Source organism: Nothobranchius furzeri, chromosome 11 (assembly GCF_043380555.1).
Source record: "Nothobranchius furzeri strain GRZ-AD chromosome 11, NfurGRZ-RIMD1, whole genome shotgun sequence".
NCBI lineage: Eukaryota > Metazoa > Chordata > Actinopteri > Cyprinodontiformes > Nothobranchiidae > Nothobranchius > Nothobranchius furzeri.
Genome location: NC_091751.1, coordinates 51,912,560 through 51,928,551, shown reverse-complemented (window position 1 = coordinate 51,928,551; position 15,992 = coordinate 51,912,560). Strand labels below are relative to the sequence as shown.

At 42.0% G+C, this 15,992-nt stretch overlaps 1 protein-coding gene across 1 annotated transcript; it reads left to right on the top strand.

The window, feature by feature from the left end:
• Positions 1-1,955: 1,955 nt before the first annotated feature.
• Positions 1,956-12,797, top strand: LOC107383924 (desmoglein-2-like protein). Its single transcript, XM_015956824.3, has 14 exons — positions 1,956-2,123; positions 2,775-2,861; positions 3,871-4,026; positions 4,109-4,250; positions 4,336-4,499; positions 4,665-4,799; positions 4,873-5,058; positions 5,152-5,432; positions 9,493-9,635; positions 9,740-9,961; positions 10,103-10,333; positions 10,654-10,775; positions 10,871-11,194; positions 11,284-12,797. The coding sequence occupies exons 1-14, from the start codon at positions 2,070-2,072 to the stop codon at positions 12,439-12,441; spliced, it is 3,405 nt and encodes a 1,134-aa protein (XP_015812310.3). The 5' UTR covers positions 1,956-2,069; the 3' UTR covers positions 12,442-12,797.
• Positions 12,798-15,992: the final 3,195 nt, after the last annotated feature.

Here is a 15,992-nt window from a genome sequence, read left to right as displayed (position 1 = left end):
ATTAGCCTTAGATTGTCCCATCCATAGTCTTTAGTTTGTGTTTTGAAACTGTGACAGCTGAAATCAAGTTTTGTTCACTTTTCTAGGTTACCTCAAATGCTCCCAAACTGTTTCACAAACATCAGATGAGTCGGACTAAATCCTATATGTCATCAGTAAAATTTTTCACATCAATACTTCAAAGAGCAGATTTATCGCTCTGCTTTGACTTGCATAAAGTGGTATTGTGTCACCTGAGGACATTCTCCGAAAGTAGTTTGGTCCCTGGAGCTTTAAAGACAAGCATCATCATTAAATGAGACTCGCTCGTCTACATTTTAGTGCAAATATATGAAAAAAACACAAAAAGGCTGTTTGTAAAAAGTAGACACTTTAAATGGTGCCATGTTTATTTTAACGTGTATTGGTCACCCCTCATCAAAAGCACTCCTTCACTTCTGCCGATGGGAAAAAACAAAGTCAAATTAAACCGCTCTCATTGTGACCGATCAGTGATTCATGGCTACTTGAAAGGGATCTCAGACTAGATAAAACCGGTACTGTGTTTTCCCACACACACCTGTCGCCATGGAGAGGCTTATTTTTTGTGTGTGGTGTAGACAGTGAGCCTGTTTCAACCTTTTTTTTCTTTGTTTTTTGAAAATTAGGCATGTTTTAGCTAGAAAACAGACCAACTAGAACCTACAAGCTCATGCTTGCACACAGCCCAAAGGTTGTCAACTAAGGAATTTCATTTTCAGCCTTGAAATATTACAGGTGGGTGAGAAAACACAGGCCAAAAGTCACCATAATCTAATTCTCATTTGAATTTTAAAAACACAATAAAAATCACTTTTTTAAGAGGAATAAACTTGTTGTTATTATTGGAAATTTACATTTCACAGCAATAGACTCAGTTTCCTTGGTTACCTTCCTTAAAAAGAGCTGAATAAAACATTAAAGCTCATATTTGGTTGCAGATTGGCACTTTGAGAAAGGATAGCAAAATGTAGTTTCACAGCATCAAAGCAGGTTAAATGTGTACTCCAACGCTGGATAAATCACTCTGTTGTCAGTGGCTGCACTCAGAGGTGTGTGTTTCTCTGCAGTGTATGTGTGTGTGTGCAACTCTGAACAATGAGTTACGGCAAGATCCTAAACCATGAAACCTAAAACTAAAAACCACTACAAACTTTCATCATGATTTCAGAAACTGTTAAATATTTGGAAAAAAAATACCCAATTTATACTGTTAAACTACTTTTTAGATACTTTTTTTCCTGTTTGTTTCTCCATTATTACTGCTTTAATTTGCTGCTAAGATACTCCATTATAAATAACCAAATGCTTTATCTTTGAGGACTTCTAGTCACAAATAAAGTACATTTATCCCCATATTTTTTATATGTAATCACCACAGTTTGCTTACATGTTGTTATTTATTGTTTGCAATGTGTAGCCTACACCTTTATTAAAGGTGTGTGTTTAGGTGTAATGGTGGTAACGGCTCTAATTTGCACACAGAGGTTGAAATCAGTGCTCCCATTATAAATCCCTATTGTGGTCAACAGTTTTTCTCAAAGATTTAATAGAACATATTTCTGTCTGTTTTAAATGAGTGACAGGCAGTACTTATTCTGTATTTGAGTTTGCTTTTGATCACCTTTATTTTGAAATTAACGTGTTGCTAGCTGTGCAGGTGTATCTGCTACTGTTTGTTAGCGGGATTAATCTAATCTGTAATCTGAGAAGTGTGGGTCTGTTCTCTGTTGGTGCCTCACACAGAAACGCCCACCGGACCAACATGTCTGACCAGCCTGCCCTGATGATGTCCATATTTCCCACCTGTTTATAATGATTTTATTTATTTAGCAACAGGAAAGAGCGTAGCTATGAAAACAAACAGCATTTTTTTAATCTTCTACGTATCAAACAGAAACTTTTGGTCCCGCCCCGCGTGCTAAAAGCTCCATTCTCCTCCCTCTCAGGGTTAAAGTCTGTCCCAACCAACAATAGACTAAAGCGGAATTCACACGGAGTCTTCCTCGCTCCAAATCCAGGACTTGAAAGTAGATTTTCACCTACAGTCGATGGCGCATCTGCTGAAATGCAGCGTTTTTGTCCTCCTGCTCTTCTACCTCGCTGTAAGTAAAACGTTAAACCCTTACTTATTTTCAGAGGGTGTTTTAGACACACTCGGATCCCGGACAGGTGTGGCTCCACTCGGTTTGTAGGTGAAAATCGGAGAATAGTTTACTTTAAAACTACATTTTCATCCATTCCTTGATTAAAGTGACTCTTACCGAGTAATTGTTTCATTTCATCTCCCACGTGACAGCTTTTAGTTGTTTTTTTCCCATAAATTTTACATGTGGAAAAGTATCTGGAGGCACTGAGTTTAATTAGGTCCTGGTGTCATGTGTCAGATTGTTCCCTTCACGTTAATTGAGCCTTTATAAATACTCAGTATTTTGGTATTGACATTTAAAATAAAATGTCTTAACAGATTTTATTTCCTCTGAAATAAAAACGTAAATTTAAACATTTAAAAAAATGTCTGCAACATTAATAATGTCCTTGGATATATTTAGGTATGCTTATTATCACTATCTTCCAGTTATTAAAGTGTTAAAGTCAGAGCACAGAAAGTAAATAAATAAAAACTGTCTCGAACTATTGCATAAAAGGTCCCTACACTTGTTATCAGTAACTAGTCAACAAGGGTGGCTTGTTGTGATTATTACACATATACATAATTAAATTGAATGTTTTCCTTCTCCTTTGTTTACTTGCAGCTCGTTTGTGTGAGGGGAGAGTGGATTCTGGCTCCCCGGCCTCTTTATGAGAACACGGATTACACCGGTTATGACTTTCTTGCCAAGGTTTGTTCTTCTCTTTTAAAGAAAATATTTTATTTTATAACAAATAACCCTGTTTTAAATGGTAGGGTGTTTTAATTCTAGGTGTGTTGTTAAAAAAATGTCTGAGTAATATTTTGTTTTGATAGCTGGGTTTGTTTCTTTAATACACACCTAGCATGAGAACAGTTTCAGGAAGAGACAATGGAAATGTTGTTTACTGAATCATTTTCTTATTAAAAATTCCCAACATGATGAATGATGTTTTTATAGTAGTCTCAAATAAACAAATGTCCCATGTCCCAATTGTGTTTGCTTGTTTTTTCGCTCCAGACCTAAGAAAGAACCTTGTTTAGTGAAAATTAAAAATTACAACTAATTTCACATTATTCTTTTAAAGCCAACATATGTGTTGGGACAACAATGTCTTTTAGGACTGTCTCCATTTATTTATTAGTGATTGTCAACCTTGTTGAATACATTTATTTTAAATCACTAAGCAGAATACAGCTGAGGCCATAACGTTTTCAGACCGAGTTGCAAAAAGTATCAAAGAATTTTTTTGTAAATAAGATTTTGTCTCATTTATTCACTGATTTTCTAATCTGATGCCATATTTTAAAATAATAATATTAAACAAACCAAAAAAATCAGTTTCACCCACCAAATCAAAATTAATCTAACTCAGTCCAGATAAAGTTTGACTCAGACCTAAAATATTACTTTTGACAAACGATCCAAAACATCTAAAACAGCATCCAACAAAGGAATAAACACAAATGATGCCCAGATCTGTCTTTTCTTTTGCAATTGTGTAATAAAAAATAAAATAGTTTTATGTTATATCAACAAATTCAAACTTTTCACGAAATATGAATTTTTTTTAATATTTTTTTATGATTATCGCTGGAATGTTTAATTAGTCACATTTACTGTGAGTTAGAACTTGTAGGCATTATAATCTGTGGAATGAGACTCAGCGAGTTTGTATAGAGCATGTTTTAACACTAATCCTGTATGTTTTTTGTTTCAGATTCGCTCTGATAAAGAGAATTTCACAAAGATAATATATGCCATACAAGGTCCTGGTGTTGACCAGGACCCTACGGGTATATTTAGCATTGATAAAGACACTGGCTTTGTGAAAGTCCATGCCATACTGGACCGAGAAGAAAGGGCTCGTTATTTAGTAAGTTCCTTTTTAAAATGTTGCTGTTGAATGAACACTTTTCAAATGAAAAAAGTAAAAAATAACTTTTTTTTTCTTTTAGTTGAAAGGTGTGGCCTTCTTCGCCAATAGGTCTCGGGCTGAAAGAGATCTTGACCTGAAATTTGAAGTTTTGGATATGAATGACAATACACCAATCATCCAAACACAGCAAGTCGGAAATGTCAGTGAAGGCTGCAAAGCAGGTAAGACATGCTACATATTCATGTTTTACGGCTCAAAAACATCTCCTTACTACATTCAGACAACTGCACAATTTGGTCTTTTTAGGCACTGTTGTCATGAAAGTGATCGCGACTGATGCTGATGATCCAAACACTGAAAATGCAAAAATCTTTTACCGAATCGATGAGCGTAGCAATAGAGCTGGGATGTTCTACATCGATGCAAGCACCGGAGAGATCAAAGTTAGCAGTAACAATCTTGATAGGGAGGTAAGTAACTAATTGTCACTTGAATGTAGTCAATTACAATAAAAACTTGACATATTTTTTTTAAAGAAATAAAAATTTTATGTCCTTAGATCAAAAATCTTTGCATAAAATATGACTTAGAAAACATTAATCAGTGCATTCCATGTCTTACCATTTTTCTTTTAGACACAAGATGTATATAAGCTGGTTATTTTTGCCTCTGATTTGAATGGAAGAGCAGGAGGAAACATGGGAACTGGTGAAATTACAATTAAAGTTACAGACATAAATGACAATGTTCCATACCTGGAAAAAAATTCGGTAAGCCTCCAGTACTTGGTTGTTTAGCTTGCCTTTATCAGATTATGCTAAAAACGAGTGCTTTTTCTTGTAGTATGAGGCAAGTGTGGAGGAGAACACTGTCGGTGTGGAGGTTTTGAGGTTAAAAGCCTACGATCTGGATGAAGTCAACACAGACAATTGGGCTGCCGTCTACGAGATTGCTTCAGGGAATGAGGCTGGTTATTTCACCATCACAACTGATGCCAAAACCAATGAGGGAGTCATCATGATTAACAAGGTAAAAGCTTTTTTTTTTTTTTTTACTGAATGGCATTTTCTATGAGTAAAAGTTAAAGTTTCATTTAACCATGATTCTATTTTGAATCCACAGGCTGTGGACTACGAGGAACTAAAGACACTGAATTTAGATGTGAGGGTTTCCAACAAAGCAAAGTACAACATGGGCAGCAGTGGAATGACAGGGGCATCAATGCCATCAAAATCGTATCCCATCAAAATAAATGTTGTCAATCAGAAAGAGGGTCCCCGTTTCCAGCCTACTGTTAAAGTGGTGGCCGTTTCAGAGGATAAGTCATCAATCTCTCTCAACAAAGTCATAGCGACCTACACCGCTATCGACAGTGACACTCAACAAACTGCCACCAACGTGAGGTAATGCTCACCACACAGCTGTCACTTGGTTCATATATAGAAAACATAGCATTTCATGGAACACCTTACCAGGGATGCACCGATGGATCGGCATTTGATCCCAATCGGCCGATAGCGCCCCTATCGGTTTTGATCGGAGTTTTCAAAATAGATCAAAGCAGACCGATCAGCAGACCATTTTAGATTAGGTTACATTTCCTTTATTCCCAGATTATGTAGTTTGTAGCACTCATTATAATGTTGTAGAAAATTTCTGGCCAATCCTCGTGATCGGTATCGTGATCAGCATTCTTTGATATCGGTATCGGTGATCGGCAGCAAAAAACCTGATCGGTGCATCCCTACACCTTACCATGGTGGAGGGGTTTGAGTGTCTCAAAGATCCTAGGAGCTAAGTTGAGGTTTTCTGCGTCTGGTAGGGTCACCCATGGCAAACAGGTCTTAGGTGAGGGATCAGACAGAGCAGCCCAAAGACCTCTTATGATGAATTATATAAATGGAAAACGTGTTCCCTCGCCCGAACGTGGGTCACCGGGGCCCCCCTCTGGAGCCAGGCCTGGAGGTGGGGCATGTTGGCCAGGCTTTCACCCATAGAGCCCAGCCGGGCACAGCCAGAAGAGGAAACGTGGGTCTCCCTTCCCATGAGCTCACCACTCGTGCAAGGGGCCAAAGGGGTCGGGTGCAGTGTGTGATGGGTGGTAGTCGAGGACGGGGACCTTGGTGGCCTGATCCTCGGCTACAGAAGCTGGCTCTTGGCACATGGAATGTCACCGCTCTGGTGGGGAAGGAGCCTGAGTTGGTGTGTGAGGTTGAGAGGTTCCGACTGGATATAGTCGGACTCACCTCAATGCATGGCTCTGGCTCTGGAACCAGTTTCCTTGAGAGGGGTTGGACTTTCTACCACTCTGGAGTTGCTCCCACTGAGAGGTGCTGAGCAGGGGTGGGCATACTAGTTGTCCCCCATCTTGGTGCCTGTACGTTGGGGTTTACCCCAGTGAATGAGAGGGTAGCCTCCCTCCGCCTACGTGTGGGGGGACGGGTTCTGACTGGTCTGTGCTTATGCACCAAACTACAGTTCAGACTACCCACCCTTTTTGGAGACCTTGGAGGGGGTGCTGGAAAGCGCTCCTTCCGGTGACTCCCTCGTTCTGCTGGGGGACTTTAACGCTAAAATGGGCAACGACAGTGAGACCTGGAGAGGTGTGGTTGGGAGGAACGGCCCCCCGATCTGAATTCGAGTGGTATTTTGTTATTGGACTTCTGTGCCAGTCATGGATTGTCCATAATGAACACCATGTTTAGACATAAAGGTGTCCATATGTGCTCTTGGCACCAGGATACCTTAGGCTGCAGCTCGATGATCAACTTTGTTGTTGTTTCATCTGACCTGCGGCCGCATGTCTTGAACACTCGGGTGAAGAGAGGGGTGGAGCTGTCAACTGACCACTACCTGGTGGTGAGTTGGCTCAGATGGTGGGGGAGGATGCCGGTCAGACCAGGCAGGCCCAAACGTATCGTGAGGGCCTGCTGGGAACGTCTGGCAGTCTTCTGTCAGAAGGAGCTTCAATTCCCACCTCCGACAGAACTTCCAAAATGTTGCGGGGGAGGCGGGGGACATTGAGTCTGAACGGACCCTGTTCCATGCCTCCATTGTTGAGGCGGCCGACCGGAGCTGTGGTCGCAGGATTGTCGGTGCCTGTCGTGGTGGCAACCCCCGAACCCGCTGGTGGACACCAGCGGTTAGGGATGCTGTCAAGCTGAAGAAAGATTCCTATCAGGTCTTTTTGGCCTGTGTGACTCCAGAGGCAGCTGACGGGTACCGGCAGTCCAAGCGGAACGCGGCTCGGGTGGTCGCCAAGGCAAAAACCCGGGCATGGGAGGAGTTCGGTGAGACCATGGAGCAAGACTTCCGTACAGCTTCGAGGAGATTCTGGTCCACCATCCGGCGCCTCGGGGGGAAAGCAGTGCGCTACCAACACTATCTATAGTGGGGACGGTGTGCTGCTGACCTCTACTCAGGACGTTGTGGATCGGTGAGCAGAATACTTCGAAGACCTCCTCGATCCCAACGACACGTCTTCCAGTGAGGAAGCAGAGTCTGGGGACTTTGGGTTGGCCTCTCAAATCTCTGGTGCTGAGGTCACTGAGGTGGTAAAAAAGCTCCTCTGTTGCAAGGCTCCGGGGGTGGATGAGATCCGCCTGGAGTTCCTTAAGGCTCTGGATGTTGTGGGGCTGTGTTGGCTGACGCGACTCTGCAATATCGCGTGGACATTGGGGGCAGTCCCACTGGACTGGCAGACCGGGGTGGTGGTCCCCTTATTTAAAAAGGGAGACCGCAGTGTGTGTTCCAACTACAGGGGGATCAAACTCCTGAGCCTTCCTGGTAAGGTCTATTCAGGGGTTCTGGAGAGGAGGGTCCGTCAGACCTCAGATTCAGGAGGAGCAATGTCGTTTTCGTCCTGGCCGTGGAACACTGAACCAGCTCTATACCCTTAGGGGGATCCTTGAGGGTGCGTCGGAATTTGCCCATCCTTGCCCAACCAGTCTACATGTGTTTTGAGGATTTGGAGAAGGCGTTTGACTGCGTCCCTCCGGGGGCCCTGTGGGGGGTACTCCGGGAGTATGGGGTACCAGGCCCTCAGATAAGGGCTGTTAGGTCCCTTTATGGCCAGTGTCAGAGCTTGGTCCGCATTGCCGGCAGTAAGTCGGGCTCGTTCCCAGTGAGAGTTGGACTCCGCCAAGGCTGCCCTTTGTCACCGATTCTGTTCATAACCTTTATAGTCAGGACTTCTAGGCACAGCCAAGGTGTGGAAGGCATCCGTTTTGGTGGCCTGAGGATCAGGTCTCTGCTTTTTGCAGATGATGTGGTCCTGCTGGCTTCATCAGAACGTGATCTTCAGCTTTCGCTGGAGCGGTTCGCAGCCGAGTGTGAAGTAGCTGGGATGAGAATCAGTTCGTCTAAATCTGAGACCATGGTCTTGATTCGGAAAATGGTAGAATGCCTTCTCCAGGTCAGGGATGAGGTCCTGCCCCAAGTGGAGGAGTTAAATGGGCCATTCCCATCTGTACCGGGTCGGCCCGGGCCGGGTAGCGTAGGTTGTTTACATATCTGGGTGGCCTGGTATTTTTCCGGGCCAACCAAGGCTCATTCTCAGCCCTCTTCTCGAGGGGGTCTGCTTCAGGCCGACCAGGGCCAACACACCCACTGCTGACAGCAAATTCACACCTTCCATTAGAGCAAGCCTCTGATTGGTGGGTAGAATCAGCCCACATGGGCTTAAGACAAGTATGTGTGGAATCAACCGGGCCAGGCTGGGGCCGACTGGGGCTACCCGGCCTGGGCCGACCCGGTACAGATGGGAATGGCCCATAAGTATCTCGGGGTCTTGTTCACGTGTGAGGGAAAACTGGAGTGTGAGATCGATAGGCGGATTGGTGCTATCTACAGTGATGCGGGCGTTGTACCGGTCTGTCGTGGTGAAGAGAGAGCTGAGTCAGAAGGTGAGGCTCTCAATTTACCGGTCGATCTACGTTCCTAACCTCACCTATGGTCACGAGCTTTGGGTAGTGACCGAAAGAACGAGATCGCGGATACAAGCGGCCGGAATGAGTTCTCTCTGAAGAGTGGCTGGGCTCTCCCTTAGAGATAGGGTGAGAAGCTCGGTCATTCGGGAGGGGCTCAGAGTAGACCCACTGCTCCTCCACATCGAAAGGAGCCAGTTGAGGTGGCTCGGGCATCTGGTCAGGATGCCTCCTGGACACCTCCCTGGCGAGGTTTTCTGGGCACGTCCAACCGGGAGGAGGCCTAAAGGTAGACCCAGGACACGGTGGAGGGACTATGTCTCTCACCTGGCCAGGGAACACCTTGGGATCCCCCCGGAGGAGCTGGCCCAAGTGGCTGGGGAGAGGGAAGTCTGGGCCTCTCACCTTAGGCTACTGCCCCCGCGACCCGACTCCGGATAAGCGGATGAAAATGGATGGATGAAGTGTAATAATTTGTCATAATTTGTGTAGAACATGCACCTATGCATTCAGTTTTGAAATGTTATTTTGTCTGCAGGTATTTAAAGCTAAAGGATCAGGACAACTGGTTGTCTATTGATGAAAAGACAGCAGAAATCAAACTGAATAAATTGCCTGACCGAGAGTCCATATACCTAAAAAACGGAACATATTATGCTGAAATTCTATGTATTTCCAATGGTGAGTTCTGCAACATGTTTCACACTCCTGCTGCTTTATAGAGATACAACTGACTCAATTCAGCTTCAACTTTTTGATTTATTTATTTTATTTATTTATTTCAGAAATTCCCTCCAAAACTGCAACTGGGACTATAGCCATTCAGGTGGAGGACTTCAATGATCACTGCCCACAACTCACCAGCACAGTTAAGACCATGTGCTTGGAGGATCGTGTGATTTATGCCACGGCTGTAGATCAGGATGAGTTCCCCAATTCAGCACCTTTTGACTTCAATGTAATTCAAGACGACAGTAAACAGAACTGGGCAGTGGAGGTTCTCAATGGTAAATGTGTTTAATAGCAAGACGTTCTTAGGAACAATTGGTTAAGAAAGTTCAGTTTTAAAATTGCATTTTGCAAACATCAAAGAGATGACTGAACTGTTTGTGTAAATGTTTCATACATTTTGAATCATCTTTCTTCAGAAACCACCGTGATTCTGCGAGACAAAGGCAAATTGTGGCCAGGCAACTACAAAGTCAAACTGGAGATTAAGGACCAGCAGGGAAAGTCTTGCGACGATCTCCAGATAGTAGATTTAGTGGTGTGTTCATGCGATAAGGACACCAAATCCTGTGTGGCGCGCAGGAAAGGTTCTGCCGTTTTTGGAGCTGCTGGCATCTTGCTCCTGCTGCTTGGACTGCTGCTTCTCCTGTGTAAGTAGAGCAGATAATGTTTGATGGTCTTTTCCATTTTTCCCCCAATTGTTTTTATTTTTATTTTTTTTAAATGAGATGCTTTACCTTAGCTTCATAAAGTTGCCCAATGGAGCAAGTTGTAGCCTGTAAAAAGGGTGGGCCATGCAAGCTTGGGAAGAGAAATGTGATGATTACTGTAAACACTACACAATCACTTGCTTTTTCCTTCTTAGGAATCAAATTAAACAGTTAAAGAAGCTAAATGTCAGAAATGCAATTTCCAGTTAAATACAAAACTTGATTTATTCAGGTTAATTAATACTTCTCTTTTTTTGCAGTGATTCCCCTTCTTCTGCTGTTGTGTCTGTGTGGAAATGTAGCAAGCGATTTCAAGGCTATCCCCTATGAAGCAAGAGAACATCTCATCTCATACCAGACAGAAGGACAGGGAGAAGACAGGGTATGTACTTATTTACAGATAAAATGTGTTTAAAATGGAAATAAAAGTGAAAATGCTCAGTTTATAATTGTAAATTGTTTCCTTGGAAAACACAGGCTGTACCTATGTTACCCATCCCGGTGATTGTTGAAAATGGCAATATGAGCACAAAGGACATTCTCGTGTCAGGGAGAAATGGATATCTATCAAATGTGGTTGAAACAGATAGAGGTGTAGGAGGAGCTATGGGTGGAGGAGCGACCATGACGGCGGAGGAGATGCACATGTACAACCAATACAGATACGGGCAGGAGAAGGTGGGAATGATGGGTTCAGTGCTGATGGGAGCAGGAAAAGGAATGGAGATCTCTAAATACAAATTTGATGGCTTAAACGAGATGGCTTTGCCGGATCATTATCTGGGGGAGTACCTTTCAAATGTGAGTAAATACCTAGGTTGTATTCATTAATATAGAAAGATGGGTTGAAATTAAATTATAAAATGTATAACTTTCTTTTTTTTTTCCAGAAATTGGGCAGTATGGAACAGTATAAGGAGAAGGAAAATTCTCTGGCTTACAACTACGAGGGTCAAGAATCGCCGGCAGGTTCCGTAGGCTGCTGCAGCCTCCTTGAAAATAATTACGACCTTGCATTCCTTGATGACCTGGGGCCAAAATTCAAAACCTTGGCTGAAATCTGTAATGGAGGAACCTTCACCAGCAACTCGGTGACTGTTGAAGTTTCAAAGCCTCCAGTTAAAACCATACCTCCAGTTATGCCCTCCGCCTCAACCCACACTCACGTTCACACTCACACTGAAACCGTCAGAGAAAGGGACCGCGTTAACACGCTCAGTGCCTCCAAAGTAGCATCTGAGTCGTCTACAATCGTCCAAGAGCAGAGAGTCACTGACAGGTCCCAAGGTTTCACAACTCTTCCAAAAGTACAAGTTCAAGAAAACGTGATCATCCCTAACCAAACGCTGCTCATACAGCAGCCCACCATGTATTATGCTGCTACGCCTATGTATGTAGTTGAGTCTAATCCCCAGATGGTGCTTGTGTCAGGAGCTCAGCAGGCAGTTGGTCAGGTGAGCCAAGCTGGGCTCAGTCAGGGGATAGTGCAGGTTGGTGGCCTCCAAGGCTCTCAGGGTGTGGTCCTTGTTGAAGGACAGGTTGGAATGGGTGGAGCAACTAGTCAGATAGCTATGAGTGGAACAACAGCAAGGCAGGTAGTTCTGGGTGGAGCAACAAGTCAGGTACCTATGAGTGGAACAACAAGGCAGGTAGTTCTGGGTGGAGCAACAAGTCAGGTACCTATGGGGGGAACAGCAACAAGACAGGTAGCTGTGGGTGGAGTGAAAGGACAAAAAGTACAGGGCGTCTCGCAGGGAGTTGTCTCCGAGTCTAGTCAAGTGCTGTTGGTGGAGAATGGATCTGCTGGAGGAAGTCAGAGCACTAATTTAGTGCAGGGCTTTGGTCAAACAGGTCTGGGCTCTCTAGAGGCTGGTTTTGACAAGAGGGGTAAAGGTGTGCAGTTGCAATCTTTTTCCACGAGTTCACGTGGTTCAGCAGGCTCAAAGGAGGACTTTCCACTCATGACCACACCCAAAGCTCAGGGAAGCCCGAGGGTGGTTGTGCAGCATAAAAAAGTCACCGTCACTGAGACTAACACGCGTGCCTGATTGACACATCATGATGTATATATTTGTTGAGTGAAATGCACTGTTGTACAAATGTTCTTGCAAATAGATTTGGGGTTTAAAAGAAAATATGAAGATCTGAACTGCTTGACCTGAAGCTTTACTCTGTCTACTGTTATGTTGAGATACGTGTACATGATATCTGTTCTACATTAATGATAATGATGGCTAAATTTATTGAGGAAAAAAATGTTTTTTAGGGAAAATGAGTGAACTATTATTTACACACGATGCTTTTATTTCTAGAACTAAAAATGTACAAAACATCTCAACTAAAAATTGCTTCCCAACTTATAGTTTCTATTTAGACATTCTATAAGTTCTGATTCTGTTTTAACCAAAGATTAGTAACTTCCTGTTTTTTGTAACGTCAAACCTGCTGAGCAGCTGTAATCAGTGGGTTTACATGCACATCAGAAAACTGAACTATTGCCCCAAATAGATTGATGCTATTTTAAACCCATGTAAACGCGTTAGTCTTGCTGAAGGTAAACTGGTTGTAATTGTGCTGAAGCACCCAGTTAATGCGGTAGAAAACCTTCATATGCATGTAAGCGGCTGAGTCGTGCTGATACCGGTAACTTCTGGAAATGACACGACTGTGCAAGCAGACTTCTAATATCATTACCACAATGTAACAAGTGTTGCACCATCAAACAGAGTACGTACCAAATAAGCTTTGCTGCAGCATCGTTGTCCATTCCTTCGGTTGTTGTGCATGTTAATAACTCCATCTGCTTCACTCCCATCCGCGATTGTTTACTATTTGTGTTGCTTTAAGCTATCTGGAAGAATGTCAAATTGAAATTGCACATATCGCCACCTACTGAACCGGAGTGGAACAAACGGTTTGAATTCAGTTAGATGAAGCCTCCTGGTTTATTACTTTAGATCCACCTAGGTCGACTTAGATGCACATGTAAATGAACACTGATTCATTTTTTTTCTACCTGAAGGTCATTCTAACCTCTAAACAAATATATTTATTTTACTTTGCCATTAAAGTATCTCAAACAGCCTACTTAATTGTAATTTCTACCTATTTTTTTCTTGCCTGTATTTAAAAGTAAAGTGCCAAATCCCTAGAAGGTGTTTGTAATAGTAGATTTTGTGCTAGTATTGCTATTTGGCATGTGTTCAGTTTAAGTATATATTTCTTTAGTTTTTTATATAAAATCAGCACATTTAAGGTAATTTGGGTTGTCAGAATAATCGAGGCTATCATTGCTAAACACTGAAAATATTTGTTGGGGTCTTTTAGTTTCAAACTACTGCGTTTGCCACTGATAAAGTCGTGTTTTATTATGTTTGTCATGTTGGAATATAGCAGCAGTACTAAAGCAGCTTGATACTGAATGTTTTTCTATTTTTACGATTTGCACCTGCTTTTAAGACAAGAAAAATAAAATAGAAATTGCTTATTGGTTTTACATGTTTTGCATACGGCAGAGTTTATCTTGCACGATTATATAAAAATTTGTTTCATGTTCTCTTAACAACACAATGGATGTTTCTTTGTAGACATGATTGTGAGTTCATGTGGGAATTACACAGTATTGAAGGATTTGGATGGCAGAGAAATTGTGTTTGTGTTCTGTTTGTTTTTAATAAAAACATTTCTTGCATGTTGTCTTCACTTTTTTCTTGATTTTTTTTGTTTTTGCTCCATGTTTTAAAATATTGATAACAAAATCTACTTATAATTGCTGATGACCTATTTTTTTTCCTGCTTATTTTAAATGTGTTTAGATATTAAAAAAATAAAAGCTGTTGGTGTTTTTAAGGAGAAATTGCAGCAGGCTACAGAGGAGAAGGGCTTCAAACAGTGTTGCTCAGCATGGTTCACATTTCAAGTTCATCCAAGCAAACAGTAGCATTCCTGTGCAGAACAATGGTTTGCTCTGTGTGATCGCATGCTCCAAAAAGAGTCTGAAGCTAAGAAGGAAGTCCGGTCTAGCTAAAGAATTGCAATCAAAATAATTTAAATGTGATGGCTGTTAGAAAATGCTGCCTGCAGGTTTGCTTATATTTATAATTTAAAGTCACCCGCTGTTGAAAAGCTATCTATTAAATCATGAAGTGGATTCCTAAATGTGTGTTTTAATCTCAAAACTTCTGCGATGACCAAAGAGCAACTATAAGGGCCGTAGTCCAAACAAGATTACATCTCAAGCTTAAGTTGTCAGACTGGCAACTTCCTGTCTAGTCTAGAATCAAACCTGCTTAACAGCTGTTACAAAGAAGCTTGTTTATTTTACCTGTAGACAGGCTTTTACCTGTGGTCAAACTTATCTTTGTTATGAATTTGTTTGTCTAACTTCCTCAAATTGAAATGAATAAATAAGTAAAATGCATCCAAACAAAAGGAAAAAATTATCCCCCTGACAGAAACCCAGATTATACTCCTGCACTGAAGAGCTTGTTTACGCCCACATACCAGAAGGACAGTTGGGCCCTTCCTCTGCCCTCAACAAAGCCTAACTTTTCTGTTTTTGCTTTGCTCTGGAAGTTTAGTCCTGCGGCCATCATTCATCTCAAAGCACATGTTTCTCATCAGCTGTCAGACTAAAAAAAATCCTGCTTTCTCAGGGTGTGGCACATGCAGACCACATTTCAGAAAGAACCGTAGATATCTTAACTTTTATCTCGACGAATGACAGACATTGCGACATGTTTTGGTGTGACGGTGCTTCACAAGCGTATCACTTTTATTCTTCCTCTAAAAGAGTCCCATTGTTCTCTTAATAATTGTCCGTTTTTGAACTTGTGTCACTTTCACCTTTCCTTCTGTAAGGAGTCAGTTGCTGCCCCTCCCTGGTTGTTTTATGTGCATCAGGTAGTGGCTCGAAAAATTATGCAATCAGTCAAGATGTCACAATGCATGTCTTCGTTTAGACAAAATATTTCTGCAAGCTCAAACTCTGCAAGAATGTTTTGAGTGTTGCATCAGTAACTGGTAGCTGTTAATCATTCCTAGGTTAAGTTTGGTAATGACAGAGCAGAGTGCATATTTCACCACATCTCAGTAAAGTAAAGGAGGAGTCTGTCAATGTGCAAAATGTGTTTATGGTTGAGAAGACCAAAAATATATACTTCGACTCAACTTTGTGGTCATTTCTGCACTCAGTTTCAGGACGTAAATGATCAAAAATTGCCCTAAAACATAGAGTTTTAGAAAATGATGAGAAAAGCTGTAGACATTTTTGGAAAGTGTACATAAAATGAATTGAGAAAAAAGCCATCTTTTGTAAAAGCTATTTAGCAAAAGGACAAGTTAAACTCTACATTGCTAACATCCTGTTTTTAGGGCACAGCTGTTGGAGAAGAAAGAAGTTTTCTAGGGGGCACTGTGGAGCTAGATTTATACACCAAGTCTGAAAACCCTTAAACCCATAAAATATATTTATTTGGCACAATAATAATAATAATAATAATTATTATTATTATTATATACATTTTGGGTACGCCTTGACCTCAACTTTGTTGTTTGGGCCTAACAAGTCAAGCTGCAATGAATGGCCCTCATCTGAGCT

Excerpts from the sequence above, each read along its gene's own strand:
- LOC107383924 (XM_015956824.3), top strand. The coding sequence starts at position 2,070 with ATGGCGCATCTGCTGAAATGCAGCGTTTTTGTCCTCCTGCTCTTCTAC. Across the intron at positions 5,059-5,151 it reads GAGTCATCATGATTAACAAG|GCTGTGGACTACGAGGAACT; the intron begins GTAAAAGCTTTT and ends TTGAATCCACAG. Across the intron at positions 10,776-10,870 it reads AAGGACAGGGAGAAGACAGG|GCTGTACCTATGTTACCCAT; the intron begins GTATGTACTTAT and ends TGGAAAACACAG.